At 39.7% G+C, this 19,533-nt stretch overlaps 1 protein-coding gene across 5 annotated transcripts; it reads right to left on the bottom strand.

Annotated features, from left to right (window-relative positions):
* Positions 1 to 1,990: 1,990 nt before the first annotated feature.
* Positions 1,991 to 19,406, bottom strand: LOC135488718 (non-POU domain-containing octamer-binding protein-like). Of its 5 annotated transcripts, none has more exons than XM_064773441.1 (12): positions 18,808 to 19,406; positions 18,342 to 18,643; positions 18,003 to 18,098; positions 17,464 to 17,660; positions 16,957 to 17,192; positions 16,357 to 16,596; positions 15,869 to 15,949; positions 6,679 to 10,560; positions 3,646 to 3,705; positions 3,076 to 3,264; positions 2,571 to 2,660; positions 1,991 to 2,171 (listed from the first exon to the last, which is right to left on the bottom strand). In XM_064773441.1, the coding sequence occupies exons 1-8, from the start codon at positions 19,345 to 19,347 to the stop codon at positions 10,384 to 10,386; spliced, it is 1,869 nt and encodes a 622-aa protein (XP_064629511.1). In that variant the 5' UTR covers positions 19,348 to 19,406; the 3' UTR covers positions 1,991 to 2,171; positions 2,571 to 2,660; positions 3,076 to 3,264; positions 3,646 to 3,705; positions 6,679 to 10,383. The 5 variants fall into 5 exon arrangements, with proteins under 5 accessions (XP_064629511.1, XP_064629510.1, XP_064629509.1 ...); XM_064773440.1 differs by having other exon boundaries at positions 3,142 to 3,264; positions 16,357 to 16,599; XM_064773439.1 differs by having other exon boundaries at positions 3,081 to 3,264; positions 16,357 to 16,599.
* Positions 19,407 to 19,533: the final 127 nt, after the last annotated feature.

Consider the following 19,533-nt stretch of genomic DNA (forward strand, 5'->3'; position numbering starts at 1 on the left):
CAATGTGAAAGTGATTTGTGATCGGAGAAATATGGATTCATACTAATGATCGTAAACGATTCAATGTGAAGTCCATGTAGGCTAAACCATACAACGATTGTGGTCATCTGATAGATTTGTATTCATACAAGTGATAATCCATTCAATGTATCAATCACATGCTGAACATCTCATCATTGGGTCACCTAATGAAAACTGAAAATCTGTAATCTTATTCATGCCGATTTAGTGCCATTTTCTCTCATAAAACGTTTTCTTTTATTAATAAATAACAAAATATGATCTTTATGAATAAAATCTGACACTTACTAGTGGATTTTAAGATGACTGCACGGAGAACTACAAACGCAGCGTAGGGCATCGCGGGCTTTGTGGTGTTGCAATAGCCTCACAGCATTCTTTCCTGATCTACATCCGCCGTACTGCTTTTCAAGATGGTGGCAACGATCTAGTTCTGGCACAACACCAGTGACACCTACATCGGTATGGGCGATTGAAGAATAAAAACAAAAAGTTGACCCTGGGATGGCATGGGTTAATACCAAGGTAATCAAGATAAATATTGATTTGAATTATAGAGTAGTATTCAATCTTTCATAAAATATTGATTTCAGTTCTATGGTCCCCCGGGTATTTTCAGGAGGGCAGCACCAGTAAGGGCTTCATTTCTGGAGACAAGCAGCTTGGAAAGTGAGAATCTGAGAACTGTTTTACAAAAATAGGATTTTCTCTAGATTTTCGTGGTGAACCCTATACGCCATTGCAGTGAGGGATGTCCCAGACCTTGGATATTAACCCCTTGTGGCGGTTTGTAAAAAAACACGGTTTCCTATTTTTGGCAGATTTTTAAGTTTAATAGAAAATGCATTGCAAATAATCACCGGTGTTGTCCCTTCTAGAGGCGTTGTAAGGTACAAAATCAGCGCCCCTAGTGTCAAGATTGTGAAGAATTCTCTATGTCAGTTGACCTCCTCATTCTCCTTGCGGGAAAGCATGAAACTAAAGTTATGACACGTGTACGGCAGTACTGTAAATTCGTCAGGATCCGTTGTAAGTTTCAAAAGTGGAATCATTTGCAGTTGAAAGGATTTTATCACAGAGTGAAGGCCATCCATCTGGAAGCTGCAACATTCAACAACACCAGATTCTATTTTAACTAAAACAAAACTCCTTGGTTGTAATTACAGCTACCGGAGATTAGTCTTCCGAGGACAAAGCAACAACCAGTCAGGGATATGTATTGGGGTCTGCCGTCTCAAATCCCTGCAACTTTCTTCATAATTCAGACCTAGAGTTCCACTGATGTAGTGGACAATCCTGAGTAATTCATATTGGGGATAAATCATTCAGTGAATAAGGAGTTTTGTTTAAAGTTAAGTTCAGGTTTCACTTCGCTCAATCATCGAAGGCATTTCAGCATTGACGAGCTGGGAAGCAACCTTCAAGTAGTGCATTCCTTCAAGGAATTGGGATGGAGCACAAATTTTACCAGTGCACATCCGTTCGCTGTGGCGTCAAACACGTGAAGAGCGATATTTGTCACCAAATTCCAACAGCCAAGAGTGGGGGGATCAGTCATTTATTCTCGAATAGAAGATGGTCATTTATGGCGAGAGTACCAGTAAATGTAGTTCAGAAGTTCTTATTCCAACTCCTGCATCTTTTCTGTAGATCATCACCCAGATGATGTACTTTTCTGCAGAACATATTGACCAGGAGTCAAGTCACTCTTTGTCATTGGCTGGTATCATAGAGCAGACCCGATCTCTCAGATACAAGGGGCAGCAAGAGGGAATGCAGTGATATCCTTTGGTTAAACTCATGAATGAAACAGTATCTGAATAAGTGTGTACCATTTCAGGAACTTTTCCAAGGGGCTCAAAGGAGGAAGAGCAGCACCTGATAATTAAATATATGCTCAGCAATTGAAAACAGCAAGAATGCCAAAGGTTGTCTATCACTGCACAAAGAATGAAACAAAACAGTTAAGTATGGTCACAATATTTTATTGTTCATAGCCTCAAATGGATCAATACAGTATAAGAGAGAAATTGAGTTCCAATCAGGGTCCACATCACTTTGCTGCCATAACCGTACCATTTCTATTCCAAGAGGCAGACTGGATGAACCCAAGGTACTCCTGGAGATCTTCTGCTGTCAGCATTTGTCCACTGAAAAACATCATCAAAAAGAACATGTAATTAGCAGGGAACCAGCAACCGATCGTTCATTCAAAAGAATTTTCAAGACATTCGAAATGCGACTCTAAAAGGTTTCTTTTTGTATTTAAAAACACTGCCATTGTCACAATGAGTTGGAAGAGAAGCAAAAGTAAGCTGATCAACTGACAGCCCAGTCAGACTTCACCACATCATTCATCCCTTTCCAAAGAAGCTGGGAGATACGCTTGTTCAAAAAGAGGTTCAATTAAATCCTGCTGCCCACAAATGGATCGCGACCACTTCTCTTTATGTCACACAACCCTGAAACTCCCGAGACAAGACAGCAATCATATTCTAAGGTTTTCTATTCTTTACTTTCTGAGAAAAAACATCTTCAATATGCCTCACCTCTCAATTGAAAATATGGAAGCCTACAACCATCCATCTTTTCTGCAGGAACTGCATGCCATGGTACTCTTAAGACACTCTTTACCATCACTGGAAAAGAAAGCATCAGATGAACAATTGAACAAATTATCTAACTAATTGGGTCATCATCAATATCAGAGTAGAACCTCTCTATTAACTTGGGACAAACAAATGCTGTCCTTGATCAAGAGGTGTCCTGCTAAATACAGAGGCTAAATTGAACCAAACCAGTGTCCTAATAGAGAGGGTGTTCTGCAAACAGAGGTGTCAGAAAGTAAGGGCACACTGTATCGCCACTGGTTAAGAGATACAAGTGGTTCTCAGCAAGAAGTCTAGATTTGTATCCCATTGCAGTTCAGCTCCGCAAGGCCTGCTTGGTTCTCGGCAAGCTGAAGAATAGCTTTTCTGGGGTGATTTCATCACTTCATTACACCAATATTCGCAACTGGAACCTATTACTCTTCTTCTGATGGCAAAGACTTACTTAACTGAGAATATTCATATCCAGACAGATTTAATGGCCGAAACCAGACACTCGCAACCATCTCACTTTTAGAACTTTTGCCGGGTCGTCCAATCATCCAACCAAAGAGCACCTAGATAACTTTTCTTGCGTCGTCTGATCATCTTACCAACGGGCATGTGGTTCTTGGTTGAACTTTTCATTCAACAGCTGAAAAGAGGATGTCTCATCACCTTAGTTTAGGAACTGATGAATCAAAGACCTACAGAACTTTGTCAAGTGATTCTCAGCAAAAAGCCGCGATTAGTTTCACATAGAATCAAACGGTAATTCCAAGTTTCATCATTGAATCACTTAACAGTCATGTCACCAAGAGCAATGAAACATTACTAGACCCTATCCTTGAAAGTTTTAGGTAACTTTTCATTAAGACTTGCTGCAGCATTTTTTTAACTCTTTCATAAAAAGTGTTCATGGAAGCAGACATTTTTATGCCATTTACATTGTGATTTTCAAAGCATACAGATATTGACAATGTCCTGCTCCTGTAAGACTTAAGAGTCAGAACATAGTACAATGTATGTGACTTACTTTTCAACTTTTGGCTCCTTGACATCCTGAAGGACATTTTCAGCCTGGTAACGGCACTACCTATTTTGAAAGAAAGACAATAGTTGCTATTAGACATTTTTGCAAAAATGGTCATTTTAGAGATAGTCTGAAAGAAGCTCAACAAAGACTACCAGCAACCAATAGATAGAGAAGAGTCCAAATTTGAAAGACAACAAAGCAGATCTTAGCATCTAAATCAATTTTTTGCACAATGGTGAACTTGGAACTAAGGAGGTCACATATATTACTATTACAGAAAGTGGTCCATTCATCCAAGAACTGTTATTTTTTAAAGTAAACTTTTAACATCATCATTGAGATTAGCTAATAATTTTTAATGCACAAGAGGTTTGAACACAATCAAACTGCTGAAAACAAAGGTTGGTTAACACATCATAAGAAACCAGTTTACAACCCCCAAATGAAGTTTATCGACAGATGAAACAAGAGCCATTGATCAATGGATTAAGAGTTGAAAGCGATCATTTCCAATCCCTTTCCGATCAGAGATTGTAAATCTTAACCCATCAAAATTGATCGTGACTGAGCACTAATTATTGTCAACAGTGCTTCATCTGTATAAAATCTCATGCCAGAAGTAAGAGTAAAGCAAGTCATTCCATTCAAATGCTCATAAAATGAAAAGAAAGCACTCAAGGGCATATTGTTTTGGCGAGTCCATAAAAGTTCTCCCACTGACTACAAAAGAAGTCTAGGCCAATTACAAGTCGTAATGCAGCTGAACTGGAAGAAGATTAACTATATATATTGGATCACCAACAAATAAATCTGGTCAATCGCAAAACTTTGAAACAGTACAAAGTTTTGTTTAGTGTTGTGGTCCTTGTATGCTTGACAGACTTTAGAATTGCCGGAAAACTTCCTTATTTCTACTCCAGTACAAGCGGAGTAAAGTGAAACTGTCACTTTTTTTACACAGGAAAGAAAACTGCCTGTCATTGATTATTTGAGGGTTAATTATCAAGCACAAATGTAAACTGAGCAAATGTGCTATACTTCCAAAACAGAGGTCAGGTCAAACAAATTTACAGAAGTCTTCATTTCAGAGTGACCTTGAAAAGGGGGTCAAGGGCATATTTTCAGACCTACTTCAAGCTTTTCAAAGCACACACTATACAGATAAGACTTGCATAATATTCTAGGAGGTGCAGTGTCAATATGAATGCAAGTCAAACCCAACCACATCTTACAAATCCATCATCACCATTTTGATTCTCACAGATATTTGCCATATAATAAAACTTTTGAAAATGCCCTTTAACATGAAACAGGTAGAGAGAAGGACAAATGATGCTTTGTTGGTATGATAAAAAGTTATTTTTATCTTATAATAAAGCTGTCAAATTCATTGATTTGTCAAAGATACAATTGCACCCAGATATGAACCCACTCATCGGAACAAAGGACAGCACCTATCATGGTCGAATAAGGACAGAGCAGAATAGTACTCTCAAATACATTTCAGCACCTATGGCACTTGATATAGAAGTAAATATTATTTTTCATAATGCATTTTACACGTAAAACTGCACTCCTGCATTCCATAATTACAACAATGAGTATGAATGATGACTTTGACTGAGGAGCGTCAATATAATCAGCCTAGCACAAGATCCTGTGTAATGTGAAGAGTCCTATAATACAGCAGTAATTCCCTACCCTTTGCATAAAGATCCTTGTATGTTACTAGTTCTCGTGATTGAAAGCACGTTCGAAATCAGTGAAGGAATGGCAAAATATCCAGTGCGAAGTTTACTGTATATTTATCATACTTTATATTGCATTTCCCGCAGCTCTAGTAGTCAAAGGCATAAGTTTCAACCAGTTTGGCTTGCACTTTGTGCTATCGTACACAACATGGAACACCTTCGTCCAACACCCACAATTTCATCCATCATGCCAGTTTGGCACCTTCTTCAGTGTTTTTCACAGCAAATTTTTTGACTACAGCAGAACCTCTCTATCAAGGACACTCTTGGGACTGACAAATGCTGTCCTCAATTGAGAGGTGTCCTGATTACATAAGTTAATTTCAAGGGAAATTTGGGACCAGTTGTCACTGGAGAAAGTGTCCTTGATAGAGGTGTCCGCTAAAGGAGGTTCAACTGCACTCCAAATCTTTTTGGGGTTTTAGGTGAAACCATTCGATAAAAGCCTTCCTATTAAAGTGAAGCTATGGAAAACAAAAACATGCAAAAGATTGCAACTATTTCCCACAAAGCTAAATCATCTTCAAGTTCGTCAACTGAACTGCAACATGACGGCAATCAAGCTATTCCAAGTTACAATGCAATGGGGTCCCATATTGTGCAAGCTCTGATGAATGTGAACGTTTCCTCATTCCACTAGAGGAGTCAAACAACTGTTTGAATCTTTTGAACGATTGAAATATTTGATTCTCAACTACAGACACTGGGGAACAAGGCAGAAATTAGAGCAAAACAGGAGTTGGGTATGTTTTACGTAGTACCAAAAGCTCATTAATTTGAAGTACTGAGTTTTTGGTAGTACGCAGTAATAGTAACCCCCACAAAACTGAGCAAATATGTTCACCAGATGATATTTACACATTTATACCTAGAAATGATTCTGAGGAGAACTTGTGCGATGTGATGACCATGTCACAAGATTGGCAGTTGGTAATGTGTCCTTAGTTATACTACAACATCTACAATGGTAGATGATTTTCGACATAAAATCGTTCTAGTCCACTGAGCATCCCCATCCCTACATACATGAAGAATCAGTCAAATACATCATCAGAAGTAAAGTAAGCATGAAACTTTGTCATACAATCCTTGAAATATCCTTTGGCAGTAGAGTAATGATTCAATGAACACTATTCCTTTGGTTGTTATATGTGTCACCTAAAAAAGAAGTTCTCTAAAATGTTCAAGTGCCTATAAATCTGTCACAAATGGTATTCATACGAGGATGATCAAGATAAGACAAAATACATATCAATAATATCATGACTTTTGTCATACATACCTCAATACCTGCGGTCAGTACTTGATACACGTAGCATCGTGTTACGTTATGTTGTATGATCCTAAAGAACTTGTAGTATGGCCTATCATATGATTTTGCTATGAGAACTCTTGCTATAAAGGTTTACGCTGGAAGTAATAATAGCCTGAAATAGTAGCAACAGCAAATAAACGCAGTAAAATGTGACAGACTGAAATTACAGGAGTTACAGAGTTTTCTCAAGTGTTCTGGTAACTTGAGATGACCAATGTGTGGATGTAGAGTGTTGCATGTTCGACTTCCGAGCCCAAATTTATCCCGTTCAGGCAGAGGTCAAGACCACTTGGTCAATACCCCAATCCCCACCTCCCTCAATATCGTCACCCCATAGTGCACAGTAGAAGATTTCATATAATGTCGCTACACGAGGTTACCCTGCCAGGAAATATTTACCATAAATGAACTGGTCATTTATAATCTTAATAGTTCCATCTCCAATTACCCGGTTAATGTGGAGAGCAGGTATTCTATGCACTTGACAACTAATCATAAAACGCAAAAGTTTGCTGAAGTAAATTTTACAATATATTATCCAGCCTCAGAACTATCCAAATCCCCTCTATCAATCAAGTACACTCTTGCGTCTCATTTCATTTCCGTGATTCCATTTTAAGTAACTTTTGCTATTGCTATGCACAAACTGTCGATTCTTCATTATTTGGAAGGGATACTGCTTTGGAGACTTTGGGACTAAATATAAATGTTGGGTGACCAGGGTCGTACACTTCAGTATAATATAGCTTTGATAGAAAAGTGCAAAATACCTTGACCAAGAAAACAAATCAAGGTTTTACAATGATCTGATCGCAAGCAAAAACTGATTATCCACATCAGATTTCGCAGCACATCAATAACATTGATGCAATGTATCCGTTACGAATTTCCCCATAAGAAATCTAGGGAGCCTATCACTTTTCAGAAAGAGATAAACTATTAGTACAGTACTTCTATCAACCCTATCTTCGAACTCGGAACTAAGTTTTTCAGTGTTCAAGTGCAAAAACTGAGTTTTCAAATATATCTTTGTTTGTTTGTTTTTATCAAGTCCAGTCATAAATGGTGAGGACTTAAAGCTTGTAGCATAGACTAAACAAAGATGGCATACTCCTTCATTTCAAGCAAAACCCGAAATAAAGGACAAACCATCCAAGCTCTTGAACTTTACGGAATTCCAAATGAACTGACAGCACAGTTCAATGCCCTTTCTATACGGGAACAGAGAAAGTGCTTTCAGTCCAACATTCATACTTACCGACAGAGAATGCACATGAGACATTTAAATCATGAAGGGCAGGACCGCTCTTTGTCTTTGGAAACTCCAATATTCAGTCAATCCGCATGATACATGTACAACTTTGTCGCAGGAAACAGCAGCATTTTTTTCTGATGCCCCACAAATCCCAAACTGAGGCAAGCTTATTTTATTTTATCCAGCGCCAGAACAAAACAACCAAAAGTCCACCCCTCATTAGTATTAAGGTCTAATCTAGACAGCCAATGAATAGACCCACCTCCCCAACCCATTTATACCCCAAAACGGAGTCATTTGTATGCAATGCAAAACATGCTGATATGATCACTGTGATTTTGGTATCCTCACGCATCTGTAATTTACTCCACCAATTGTGGAGTGAGGATCCAAAGTGGCCGCCTTTGTTCGAAGAGTCTTACTAGAGTAATGCGACTGCATAGGATACAGTTGTTGACCTTGGAATCGAAATAATATGCCAACTTGAGTCACTTCATTTCAGCTCCTACAGCATTCTGAACTGTGCATTGTGAACCCGAATGTCAGTTTAAACAAAGTACCGTCAGTGCCTAGCACAGTACCTGTGGCTAGCCGATCATGAAAACATTGCTAGACGTGCATATCATAGCAGTTTGATCAGTCACACTGGTTATCATGAGAGTTCGAATGTGATTATGAACATGAGTGCACTAAATTGAGTCACACTTGCGTACCTGTACGCAAGTGTGACTCGTGATTCTGATCCTGTACGCAAGAGTGATATGGTCAAGCTGCGACTGGTTTCCCAAAGCAGCTTTGATGCTCCAAATCTAACACCACTGGTTGTCCTGCACAAGTCCAAAACATCTAGTGTTCAGATGTTTACAGAGAACCATCAGTTACATCTATTAACCATGCCCCAAATCTAATCTAACATCAGGCTGGCTGGTTGCATGACAGTTATGACTTTCAGAGCACTCCACACAATTTCATAGAGTGCGTTGAAAGTGTGAAATTTGGCAGAAAAATTTCTTTTTTTAATCCTGGTGCAAAAATATTTTATTCTAATTTCTACTGTTCACAATGTCAGAGTTCAAAATCCAACTCCTTTCGCAAGGATTGATACTTTCTTTTAACTGCCCTGCCAACTGACAAGTGACAAAGATTGGCCATGAAGAGCAGCAACGTGTTCTATGCAGAATGGTCTAACTTTAAACACCGGAACAGGTAGAATAAGGTGCCAGGGTACATATAAGGTCAAGTCTTCAGAGGGCTACACTATTTATCGAAGGGTTCTAAGGCAAAAGGTTCAATGTGAGAGTCATATCACAAAAATTGCAAGACCTTTTTAGGTCAGAAGTTAAAATATTCCGAAAATTCAAAATCAAAACTGGAATCCTGAAGGCCGGACGAGAAGATTTTGCTGTCTTCACAGAAACATTCCACTCAGGAATATATTATCATTGTGGTAAGTTAGCTGTTAGCGTTACTTCACATTCCTGAAAATCTTTGATGTCCAGTCACTTACTTTTGCCACCCCCACCCCCACCCCCACCAGTGTTTTTCTCTCTCAGCCCTCATTAAAATCTGCTAACATTATACAACTGCAATCTCCATCCTGAATCTGAGCACGGTTTTTCTCCTGTGAAGTACACAAAACCCAAACTCATTGATGTCCTGTCACTTAAACTTGCCCCACCCCTTCCCCTCAAATAAGTGCTTAGGTGTTTTTTCCCTCAGCATTCAGCTATGCATACAACTGCGATATCCATTCTGAACACCATGTTTGTCCCATGAAGTGCACAAAAACCACAAACATTGCTCCGAAGTATCATTTTGGAGGTGACTAAAATTTGCTTTTATTATACAACACAAATATTTACCTACTTCACAGAACATGTTAGATGATCATATAATGAAAACATAAAATTACACGCATTTCATTTCAACTTCCGCGTAGACTTACCGCATTGGTACCCTCACTACAGTGAGTCCTTTCTAATTTGACATCATCTTACAATATAACTCGGCACAATGTAACTAAAATTATTTTATGTGTGACTTTGAACTTCTGTTCATGACTGACATCACCTGGATTTCAAACCAGTCACGGTCACACTTTTATAATGTATTCAACATCAAGAAACATGATTACCATATCGCTAAGATTAAAAATAAAAGTGAAGTAAAAACCCTTCTCTGAAGTGTATAATCGGAACAACATTGTCACTATACTCCATCAATGGTCCTTATCCTCCTGATACAGTAATGGGAGTTCAACTACGATACAGTGATTTTTTTGGTTTTCTTCCGTGGTTGCGACATAATTACTAAGTATGAAGTTAATGGCAGTAGGTTTAATGTATTAATTGACGGAGACAAAATTCTCCTCATAGTCTTTGTATCAGTATCAGCTCTCAGATGCACAAGTAATCGCCTCAGTATCTGCGTGGCTTCTTCATTTCGTGGAAATCTTCTCTTGCTGGCCGCCTTTCCATAAGCCGGTCTCTCATCTGCATGTCTCTGTTGCCACCAAACATACCAGCATTCATGTTTCCTCCCATACCACCGTTGTTGCCAAATGTGGTCGGTGGCTGATCAAACCGGGACTGACGCTGTGAACGAGCGACAGATATTGCAAAGTTCAAGGTAACGTATGTTTACAAATGCAGAGATACCGAAAGATTTCAAATTCATGTAGAATATCGCCAGGTTGATCCACATCATGTTTGAATGGGTCGGCATCAGATTTGTCAGCATCCAAGGTACATAGGAAAAGGGAAACAAAGATGCTTTATTAGTTTGGAGTATCATTTAACTTTGTAGAGTGTAGAAATATCTGAAATTAAAGTCTGCATCGTGATAGTGAAATAAGTTGACCAATTCCTGAAATTATAACTTTTGCATTACCAGTAAAGATGGGCTCTTGCTGTCTGTGCTTCAAACCGATAACATATTTACTTTGTGTGAAGAAGTTATTACTGGAAGTAATCACAAGTATCACGGTTCTTACGGATCTTTTTTTATATTGCGAATGTGTCAATCCTGTCATTTGAACTTAAAGATCTGGAAGAACCTAAAACATAAAATTACAGACCCCCCTCCCATCACCCGAAAAATACACTTGAACAGTGACGTCATTGACGCTTTCAATCAACAACAATATCATTGACCAAATCAGACTTGGAAAATAGTATGCTGGGCAGCAAAGACTGGTGCCCCAGTGGGTAGTCATCACTTATAATCTTATCAAAGTCGACTAGCCGAGAGTCTGTTGCTAATTCATAAATATTGAATACACTTAACAATCGACCACCACCACATCAACAGTCTTGACAAGTTCAAATCTTGCCATTTTGTAGACACAACACATCCATCCAGAGTGTGATCAATCGATCAATCCAATTTTTATTCTAAATACATGAAATAACAACTGACTCGCCCACCCCTTCACCCTTCCACAAAATCACCACCACCATACATGGATGAAACAAGGACCTTGCATTATTGTTCAGGGCAGTTTACTGGCCCTTGTGTCTTCACAGCTATTCATCAGTTCTGGACTCCCTTGCGAGACATGAATCTTGGATGCCGACAGTCAATAGAAATATGTTGAACCCTCTGATTTACTAGATCACAGGAAGATTGTGGACAACGATGGTCACACAACAAACCACAAGTGCAGCAAGATATCATCAGGACAGACTGTTCAACTGCTGAAAATCACTACTGATATCAAGACAAAGTGCATCTGTCGAAGCACACAAGAGGGTTTGACTGTGCACGCGCACAAAATGACCTGCTTCATCATTCAAGAAAAGATCACTGAACAAAACTGGCATCATCAACAACTCTTAGGCGACTTCATGACGCTAGTGGTGAATCACATTGGACCCAACTTTTATTTTCTAGTCCTAGGTTGATAACACCAGACAGAGGGGTACATGCACACTCATTTTCAGATCAATCAAAAGTCCTTCAGTTTTAAAATAAATCTTTTTATCAAAAATGAATCAGTAGTAAAACACAGGCAAGATATCGCACTTTTCAATTTTGGCTCCTGTTGACCACGTTGGGTATCAGACTGGACTGAATTCCGTATCAGAGATCATCTGACCTAGGGGTTTATGTGTATGGCTGGCGGGAGTGGACAAATATCTGAATTAAGGGTCGGGATAAATCAGATTTATACCACGACATTATTCATAATAGTAGACAGCCAATCAGACCCCCGCATTTCATGAATTATGGTGACCATTAAATCTGAATTATACCACGACATAAATGAATCAACCCACGACTATAATCGTTTTAGACCCACGACTATATTCGTAATAGCAGACAGCCAATCAGAACCCCGCATTTCATGAATTAGGGTGACCATTAAATCTGAATTATACCACGCACTAAATCCATAAATAGCACTTCCGGCGTCCATATATCGCACTTCCGGCGTCCATATATCGCACTTCCGGCGTCCATAAATCGCACTTCCGTCCATAAATTCGGCTCTCTGATTGGCTGTCTGCTATTACGAACATAGTCGTGGGTCTAAAACGATTATAGTCGTGGGTTGATTCATTTATGTCGTGGTATAATTCAGATTTAATGGTCACCATAATTCATGAAATGCGGGGTTCTGATTGGCTGTCTACTATTATGAATATAGTCGTGGTATAAATCTGATTTATCCCGACCCTTAATTCAGATATTTGTCCACTCCCGCCAGCCATATATGTGAACCAAGTGTCATGTTCATACATGTAGCTTCAAAAGATACAAGCCATTGTTATGTGAAATTTCTCACAGATGACAGCAGTATTATATATTGTAGACTCTCCAAACTGGTGAGCCAAAAAGTATCACATACTGTCTGTGTCAAATCCCTGCTGTATCTCATCACCAGAATAACAAGTAACATGCACTACGAATTTTACTTTGGAAGACTGGGATAATACTGAATGACAAGCCAACTTGGAATTTTATACAAGTTCAGTGACAATCAGTTCACCGACTAGGATAGTAAATCTCTATCAGGAGGATCAGCAAGGAAAGCCCCTGAACTGCCAAAAAGACTTGCAAGTTCCCACATAACCGCATCCCTCGACCCTATTATAAGACCTGAAGCAATCGGAATAAAAATGTATAACTTTCTCTATCCTTATTTTACTCTCTCTAAAATAATTGGCGATGAGGCAAGTGTCTCGTTATTGTGGTAAGAGTATGCGACACTTTGCTCACCAACGGTTTGAAGCACAGCACAGGTTACTGGTATGACATATTTTAAAATTGAACTCGAAATGATATGGTATAGAACAGGGCTTGATGCAGACTATAATTTCATTCAAAATTGCTGAAAAAAAGCATTCAAAAGAAAGTGAAAATGATATGCATAGATATATTGTCTACTGATGGATTGAAATTGTGAAATAATCATGTAGTGTATGCAAGTCAAACAACAGGGCGAGACATACTAAGAAGCTGTAGCTTCTGTCTCCGCACTGAGAGTTAATAATAGAATAGAAGGTCGCAAATTCACCTTACAAATTCATGCATCCCTACGTTGAAATATTCAGACCCAGGTTTTTGCTAAAAAAGCATTTATAAACAGCTCGAAAATGCTTGTCACTTGACAAAGCTAACGAGCGAACCAAAATGAACATGTCCCCCACTAGATTTTTAAAGTAAAATAATCTGCATTACGTGGCAAGTTTCGGCACAAGTCTCATTGATATGATGAGCAAGGAATTCTTGCATTTTTCTATATATGGTAACAGTACAAAGCAAACTGTACTCCCTGGTGGTAAAGGTTGTATGAACTGGTTGAAAATCCAACTCTGAACTGCAAGGTTATAGCATACTTAGAATCCTATTTTATATTGTAGACTGAAATGTAGTTTTGAGCATCAAGAATATAGAGATCTGAGACGGTGATTGGTGGTCATCATAGGTCATCCTGACAGGCACACAAGTTCTGAAATACATGGTCCATCTATAATTGTTACATGCTGTAAAAAACTTTCTTGATTATTCTGTAAGTGTAAGCTTTACTTGTCTTCACTTGGAAATATGAATTTTTTTTGCAAACAGCAACGCCAGTACGATCCCTTTGATTGCCAAATAAATGGAAGCCCGACATTTAACTGCTAGCACATCTCTTTAGCTCCTTCGAAGTCGATTCATACCACACACATGTGGTGCATGAATAATTGAACAGTTACAACTTATCCACAACAAGTATCAGGGACAACCTTCTATGTACTTCAAACGGCATGAATGAACAATAAAACACGCTATCACAAGTTGTATCAAATCTAGTCTGCAGTACAAGTCCTTTCGATGATCAGATGACTGCCGATGTGATGTGAACTATGATAGACTTCTTCCATCCTCCAAGTATTCTACCATAAGACCAACAGAATTTGACCAAAGAACAATGAGATGGATTCTGTCCACAAAAAGAGTCAACAACAGATGAACAGTGAAGATGGCATAACTCTCCAACTGGAGACTGACAGTGATTAGGTCTATGGAAATAGCAATGCTGAACATATAATTCTTCTCTGTGAAACCAATGATGATCGGAGCGGTGTAAAACTGAACCTTATAAACAATTCCCAAGAAATACAGAGGACGAAAAACACTGCAAAAGAAGACTGGTCAATGGACTTCAGTATTTCAACCTCCTCTCGAGACAGATAACGCGCTCAATAATGATGCTCTGTTGGAAGCGGTGTCTTTTTGAATGGAATTGCACAGTCACACCTGGTTCTCAATAACCACAGAGAAATTCATGTTTGTCAAACTGCTGCCTGAAATTCCAAGAAACGACCCACCAACAGCCAATAAACTGACTTCTAATTCCATGTATTGGCTATGATCAAACAGGGATAATTTTGACCTCCCCTTCTCCTAAGTAGGTGCCGTCAAATGCATGTGATCTCGTAGTGATCATCTATTTAGTCTATTTATAAGCTTCAATAGCATGTGTGCACAATCCATGATCTGGTACCGTGTACCTGTAAGTTGAAGCACTAGTAATCTTGAAAGATGTAATCAGTATTTTATCATGATATTGTGAATGACGGACTAAAAAGTTTGATTGACGACCGTAGTCCAAAACCATGCGATATCTATCAAATATATTGGTCAACATTTTGAAGCATAATCTTGGTATGAAGTAAAAAAATATTGGTAATGCTAAAAAACTTTACCCAAGGGAGACTTGCTTCCATATCACCACATCAGAATACTAGTGGAGCAACGGAAGGCAAAACATGTATATCAACATCTATTGAGAAGACTGAAGTATAAACAAAATGGAATCAGTGAAACTGAATATCGTCCTCGGCAACACCCAGATCTGTATCACTGCATGACATCAATATGTATCTACTGGTACGATCGCCATCTGATATCTCTACATGTATCAAGACGTACTATTTAAAAGCAACATACATGGTCTCCGGCTAGATTTACTGAGAATGCCCCATTTGTACAGTGTTGGATTAAGCTTACTTCTATATGAATTCTATAGTGAAACAAGTTCTGTACTATGTATTTTTCATCCACAGAGACATATATTAGTATTGATGAATAGGAGTATGCTACACCTTGCAGTTCATAAGACCTTTCACCTATTGGGAGCTGTTAACAGTTTGATGGTGATATCTCTATTGAAATGAGCTCAGTGTTTTTCGAATCTGTAGTACTTTTATATAGATCTAGAATTGTGCAGTATGAACAAGTGGCCATACAAATGTACTATGTCTACAAGTGGAGAGCAGTCACAGAAACCTGAAAATATATCGGGTAAAGAAAATCTTCAATTACATATATGTAGCATAACCAAGGAAATATAAACCTTAGTAAATGTAGCATTCGTATACTGAAATTAAGACACTGGAGTAGTTTATACATTACCAATTGCGGTCCCCCAGCTATGTTGCTTGCTCCACCGATATTGTTTCCACGGCCAGCGCCAGCGATACCACCCATCGGCTCCTGAAAACAGGGAATTAAGATGCGGTCAAGAAAAACTACTTGCAAAATCATGGAATCCCCCGCCTCAAGGGTCTTGTCCCAAATATCTCATTGGTAATTAAAAGTAATTGTTAAAAGACAACAGACTGTTTTCCACTCATAAAGGAAATTGGAAGTGTCATGCGATTAACAGCAAGTCCCTGACTAACCACCACCAGGTTGAATACAGAAATAGGAAAGATACCAATGCCAGAGTATGAATGAGTTCAGAAAGGTGCTCAGGGAGAGAAGCATGTTCACAACAACAGTCAGACTTTCCATAAGTTTCAGCATTTCAGCCATGCATAGCCTCTATCATTTAGCACTCTTAACCCGGCCGTCAGTAGAGGAAATGAGAATCAGTTGAAAGAATCACTGGTGATCATTACCTGTCTATTTGCTTCCTCAAGGCCCATGCCAGCTGGGGGAGCTGGAGGTGGCTGCATTGGGGGAGCACCCGCACGTCCACCCTCACGACCGTTATCTCTGTCTCTGGACAGCTCACGGCGACCCATTTCACCGCGACCACCCATCTCGCGCTGTCCCATTTCTCCTCTGTTACCCATTTCACGTCCTCCAAGATCCCGAGCTGCCATGTCACGATTCATCTCTCCTCTCATGCCTCCTTCCTGCTGGATAAGAGAACTTAGGCGTGTCAGGAGAGCTTCATGTGAACAGGACAAGTACAACAATTTATGACTTTTTTTTACAGTGCTGAGCCAATGTCATATGATCTATTCAGGCTTGTCAAGGAATTGTGGGCTTCATCACTCTGGATTGGATATAGACAGGAGTGCAATTGAAAAGGAAATATGCATTTTATGTGAAGAGATGTCAGAACATGGACAGAGGGGCTCATACAGAGGGACATTCAGAAAGTAAGGCGCCAAAATGTAGACAGGTAAATTCACCACATGCATTATGTGGAAACAATGACCTCAATGTGTTTGGGTTTTCCACGGCAATCTGTTCAGTAATAGACTACTTACGCCTTGCCTGCCTTTCATCATCATCATTTCCTCGCGTCTGTTCATTCCACCACCAAATCGACCATCCTGCATTCTCTGTCTATGCATCACTTCTTCCTCCTGTTGTGCCCGCATCATTTCCTGTCGGCGCATTTCATCCTCTTCACGCATACGCTGTTGCTCTTGTTGACGTCTGAGCGTCATTTCTTGTCTCTTCCTTTCTTCCATTTCCTTCATTTCTTCAATGCGACGTAGTTCTGAATAAAACAAAACAATAGAGGTTGGAAACCAAAGAAATGGAATACTATTTGCTGGCCCTCAGTTCGAACTCATTCAGAGTGGCTCAGTTCCGAGTACACATGGAACAGATTCTCAGCATGAATCATAAGAGAGGGCAAGTTCCCATCATCACAGCCACAATGTCCTTGGTCAGAACTGTACAAGTAGATCAACACAGATTATTTCTGCCATCATTTTCAGGGCATTAACTTGATAACAAGGCCATGTCACCGACCCTGAATCACTTACCCTCTCTCAACTGGTTGGCATGGTGGTCATGCATTGCATTTGTCATTTCACTCTCCAGCTTCTCGACAGCATCTTCCATCTCCTTTTTTAGGCGTACCATCTCCTTCACCTCCATCTCATACAACTGCTTCCAGCGTTGAGCAAATTTGAATTCAAACGAGCCAGGCTGGGCAAATCTGAAGGGTGTTTCACGGTCCCTAAGATGTAAGGAATGCAAAAATAGAAGCCACAGAGAAACTTCTTTAACACATTCATTTTTAACAGACCATTTGCCCCATACAGTGTTAGGGTATCCAGAGTAAATTGTCTTATTCATCAGCAGCAAGTAAATATTCTGATGGGTTATCAGATCACCCGATTTAACCCGACCAATCTCCACTAGAAACTTGTTTAATCTTATCATGCAATGGAACAAGAGAAATGCAACAGAGCTTAAGTTGTAAGAATAATTCTAGTCTGGTGTGCCAGCCTCAGGGTTAGTTCGAGCGACAGCACGAGTGCAGATTTGGGATCCTAGAGTGATCGAGGCAGTTCCTTACTTGTAATATTGAGCATTTCTCTGAATGTATTTCTCTGGCAAACCATCATCCTCATCCTTCTGTTCAAGCTGTTCCACAATGCATGGTCTGGGATGGCTGCAAAAAAACATTCAAATTTGAATACATAGTACATCAGTACCGCTAAGAGTAGACTTTTTTTCTCTGCAAAATATTGATGCTCAATACTGATACAATAAGATTCGTCTTATTGAGGGCAAAGTGACCCAGATCAGATTGGAGTTTGAGGAATCAGAATTCTTTTACAGCTTCATACCATCAAAGGTCTTGTCATCTGCAGGTCAAGAAAAGATCAATCTTACTCAAAACTCTCACACAAACCTTGTCAACAAGAAGCATCCATCTGTGACTGCCTGAAGTGCCTTTTGTGCACCAGGTTTCCTTGCAAACTCGACAATTCCTTCACCAGTGGATCGTCCACGGTCATCCACAATGACGATAGCTCGTTCAACTTGACCAAACTTTGAAAATGCTTCCTCAAGAAGTTCATTTGAGACGCTGGGAGCCAGATGACGCACTTTCAGAGCCGCTCCGTGGGTAGCAAATCTTACTCGAAGGGTACGTCCCTTTCTTGTGGTACCGTCAAGAGCATCTTTAGCTGCTTCTGCATTGTGTCTGGTGTCCTGCAAGAGAAGACATATCAAACATTAGAAAACGTAACCTGGTACCAATTGATAGCAGAGAAAAAATGAGCTGGCCTTCTCGTCTATAGGGTATACAGACATGACAGACTTGCATAAGAGTTGAAAATTGGCGGAATATCGGGTAATGAAATAGTTTTCCTCACCAATCGGATGAAGCCAAATCCTCTTCCTTTGTTTAGGTAGACTTCGGAGATTTCACCAAAAGCTTCGAACATCTTTTTGAAGTCCTCTTCTTCCATATCTTGGATATTTCCGACAAAGAGCCGACATCTTCCCGTGAATTTCTTTTCTTCCCTGGGTTTGTCCTCTTCGCCAGGATTTGGCGAGTCTCGTTGTTCTAAACCACCACGACGACCACGCTGCATCATTTCATCATCACCCATTTGCATCATTGGGTGGTGTTGATCTCTGTGATTGTGGTGGTGGAGGTGTGGCTTTGGTTGAAACCCACCACGTCCTTCATGGTAGCCACCACGGGCTCGTCCTCGGCCGCGGGGACCTCCACGGCCACCGTCAAAACGTCCCCGACCACGAGGACCACCCCGTTGGTTTCTGTCCCCTCTTTCGCGATCTAACCCTACATCTTTTCTTTCAGGGCGCTCGTTACCTTCAGTTTTAATAGGTGTGGTCTCTTGTGTTTGACCTTTATTTTGTTCACTTTTCTCGTCTCCTCCTGCTGTCATTTTTGCTAAATTTGAGATTTTATACGACAGACAAAGACCCAATATGACCAGATGGAAAATAAAATGGCGACTGATTATAGAGTTATGGAGTCACGTGATCTCTTCAGGACGCGGTCTTTGAAATACCGTCTTCACAGAAAAATCCTTTTTACTTTGCAAATCTGCAATAGTTCTATATAAAAATCT

The sequence above is a fragment of the Lineus longissimus genome, chromosome 5 (assembly GCF_910592395.1).
Source record: "Lineus longissimus chromosome 5, tnLinLong1.2, whole genome shotgun sequence".
Taxonomy (NCBI): domain Eukaryota; kingdom Metazoa; phylum Nemertea; class Pilidiophora; order Heteronemertea; family Lineidae; genus Lineus; species Lineus longissimus.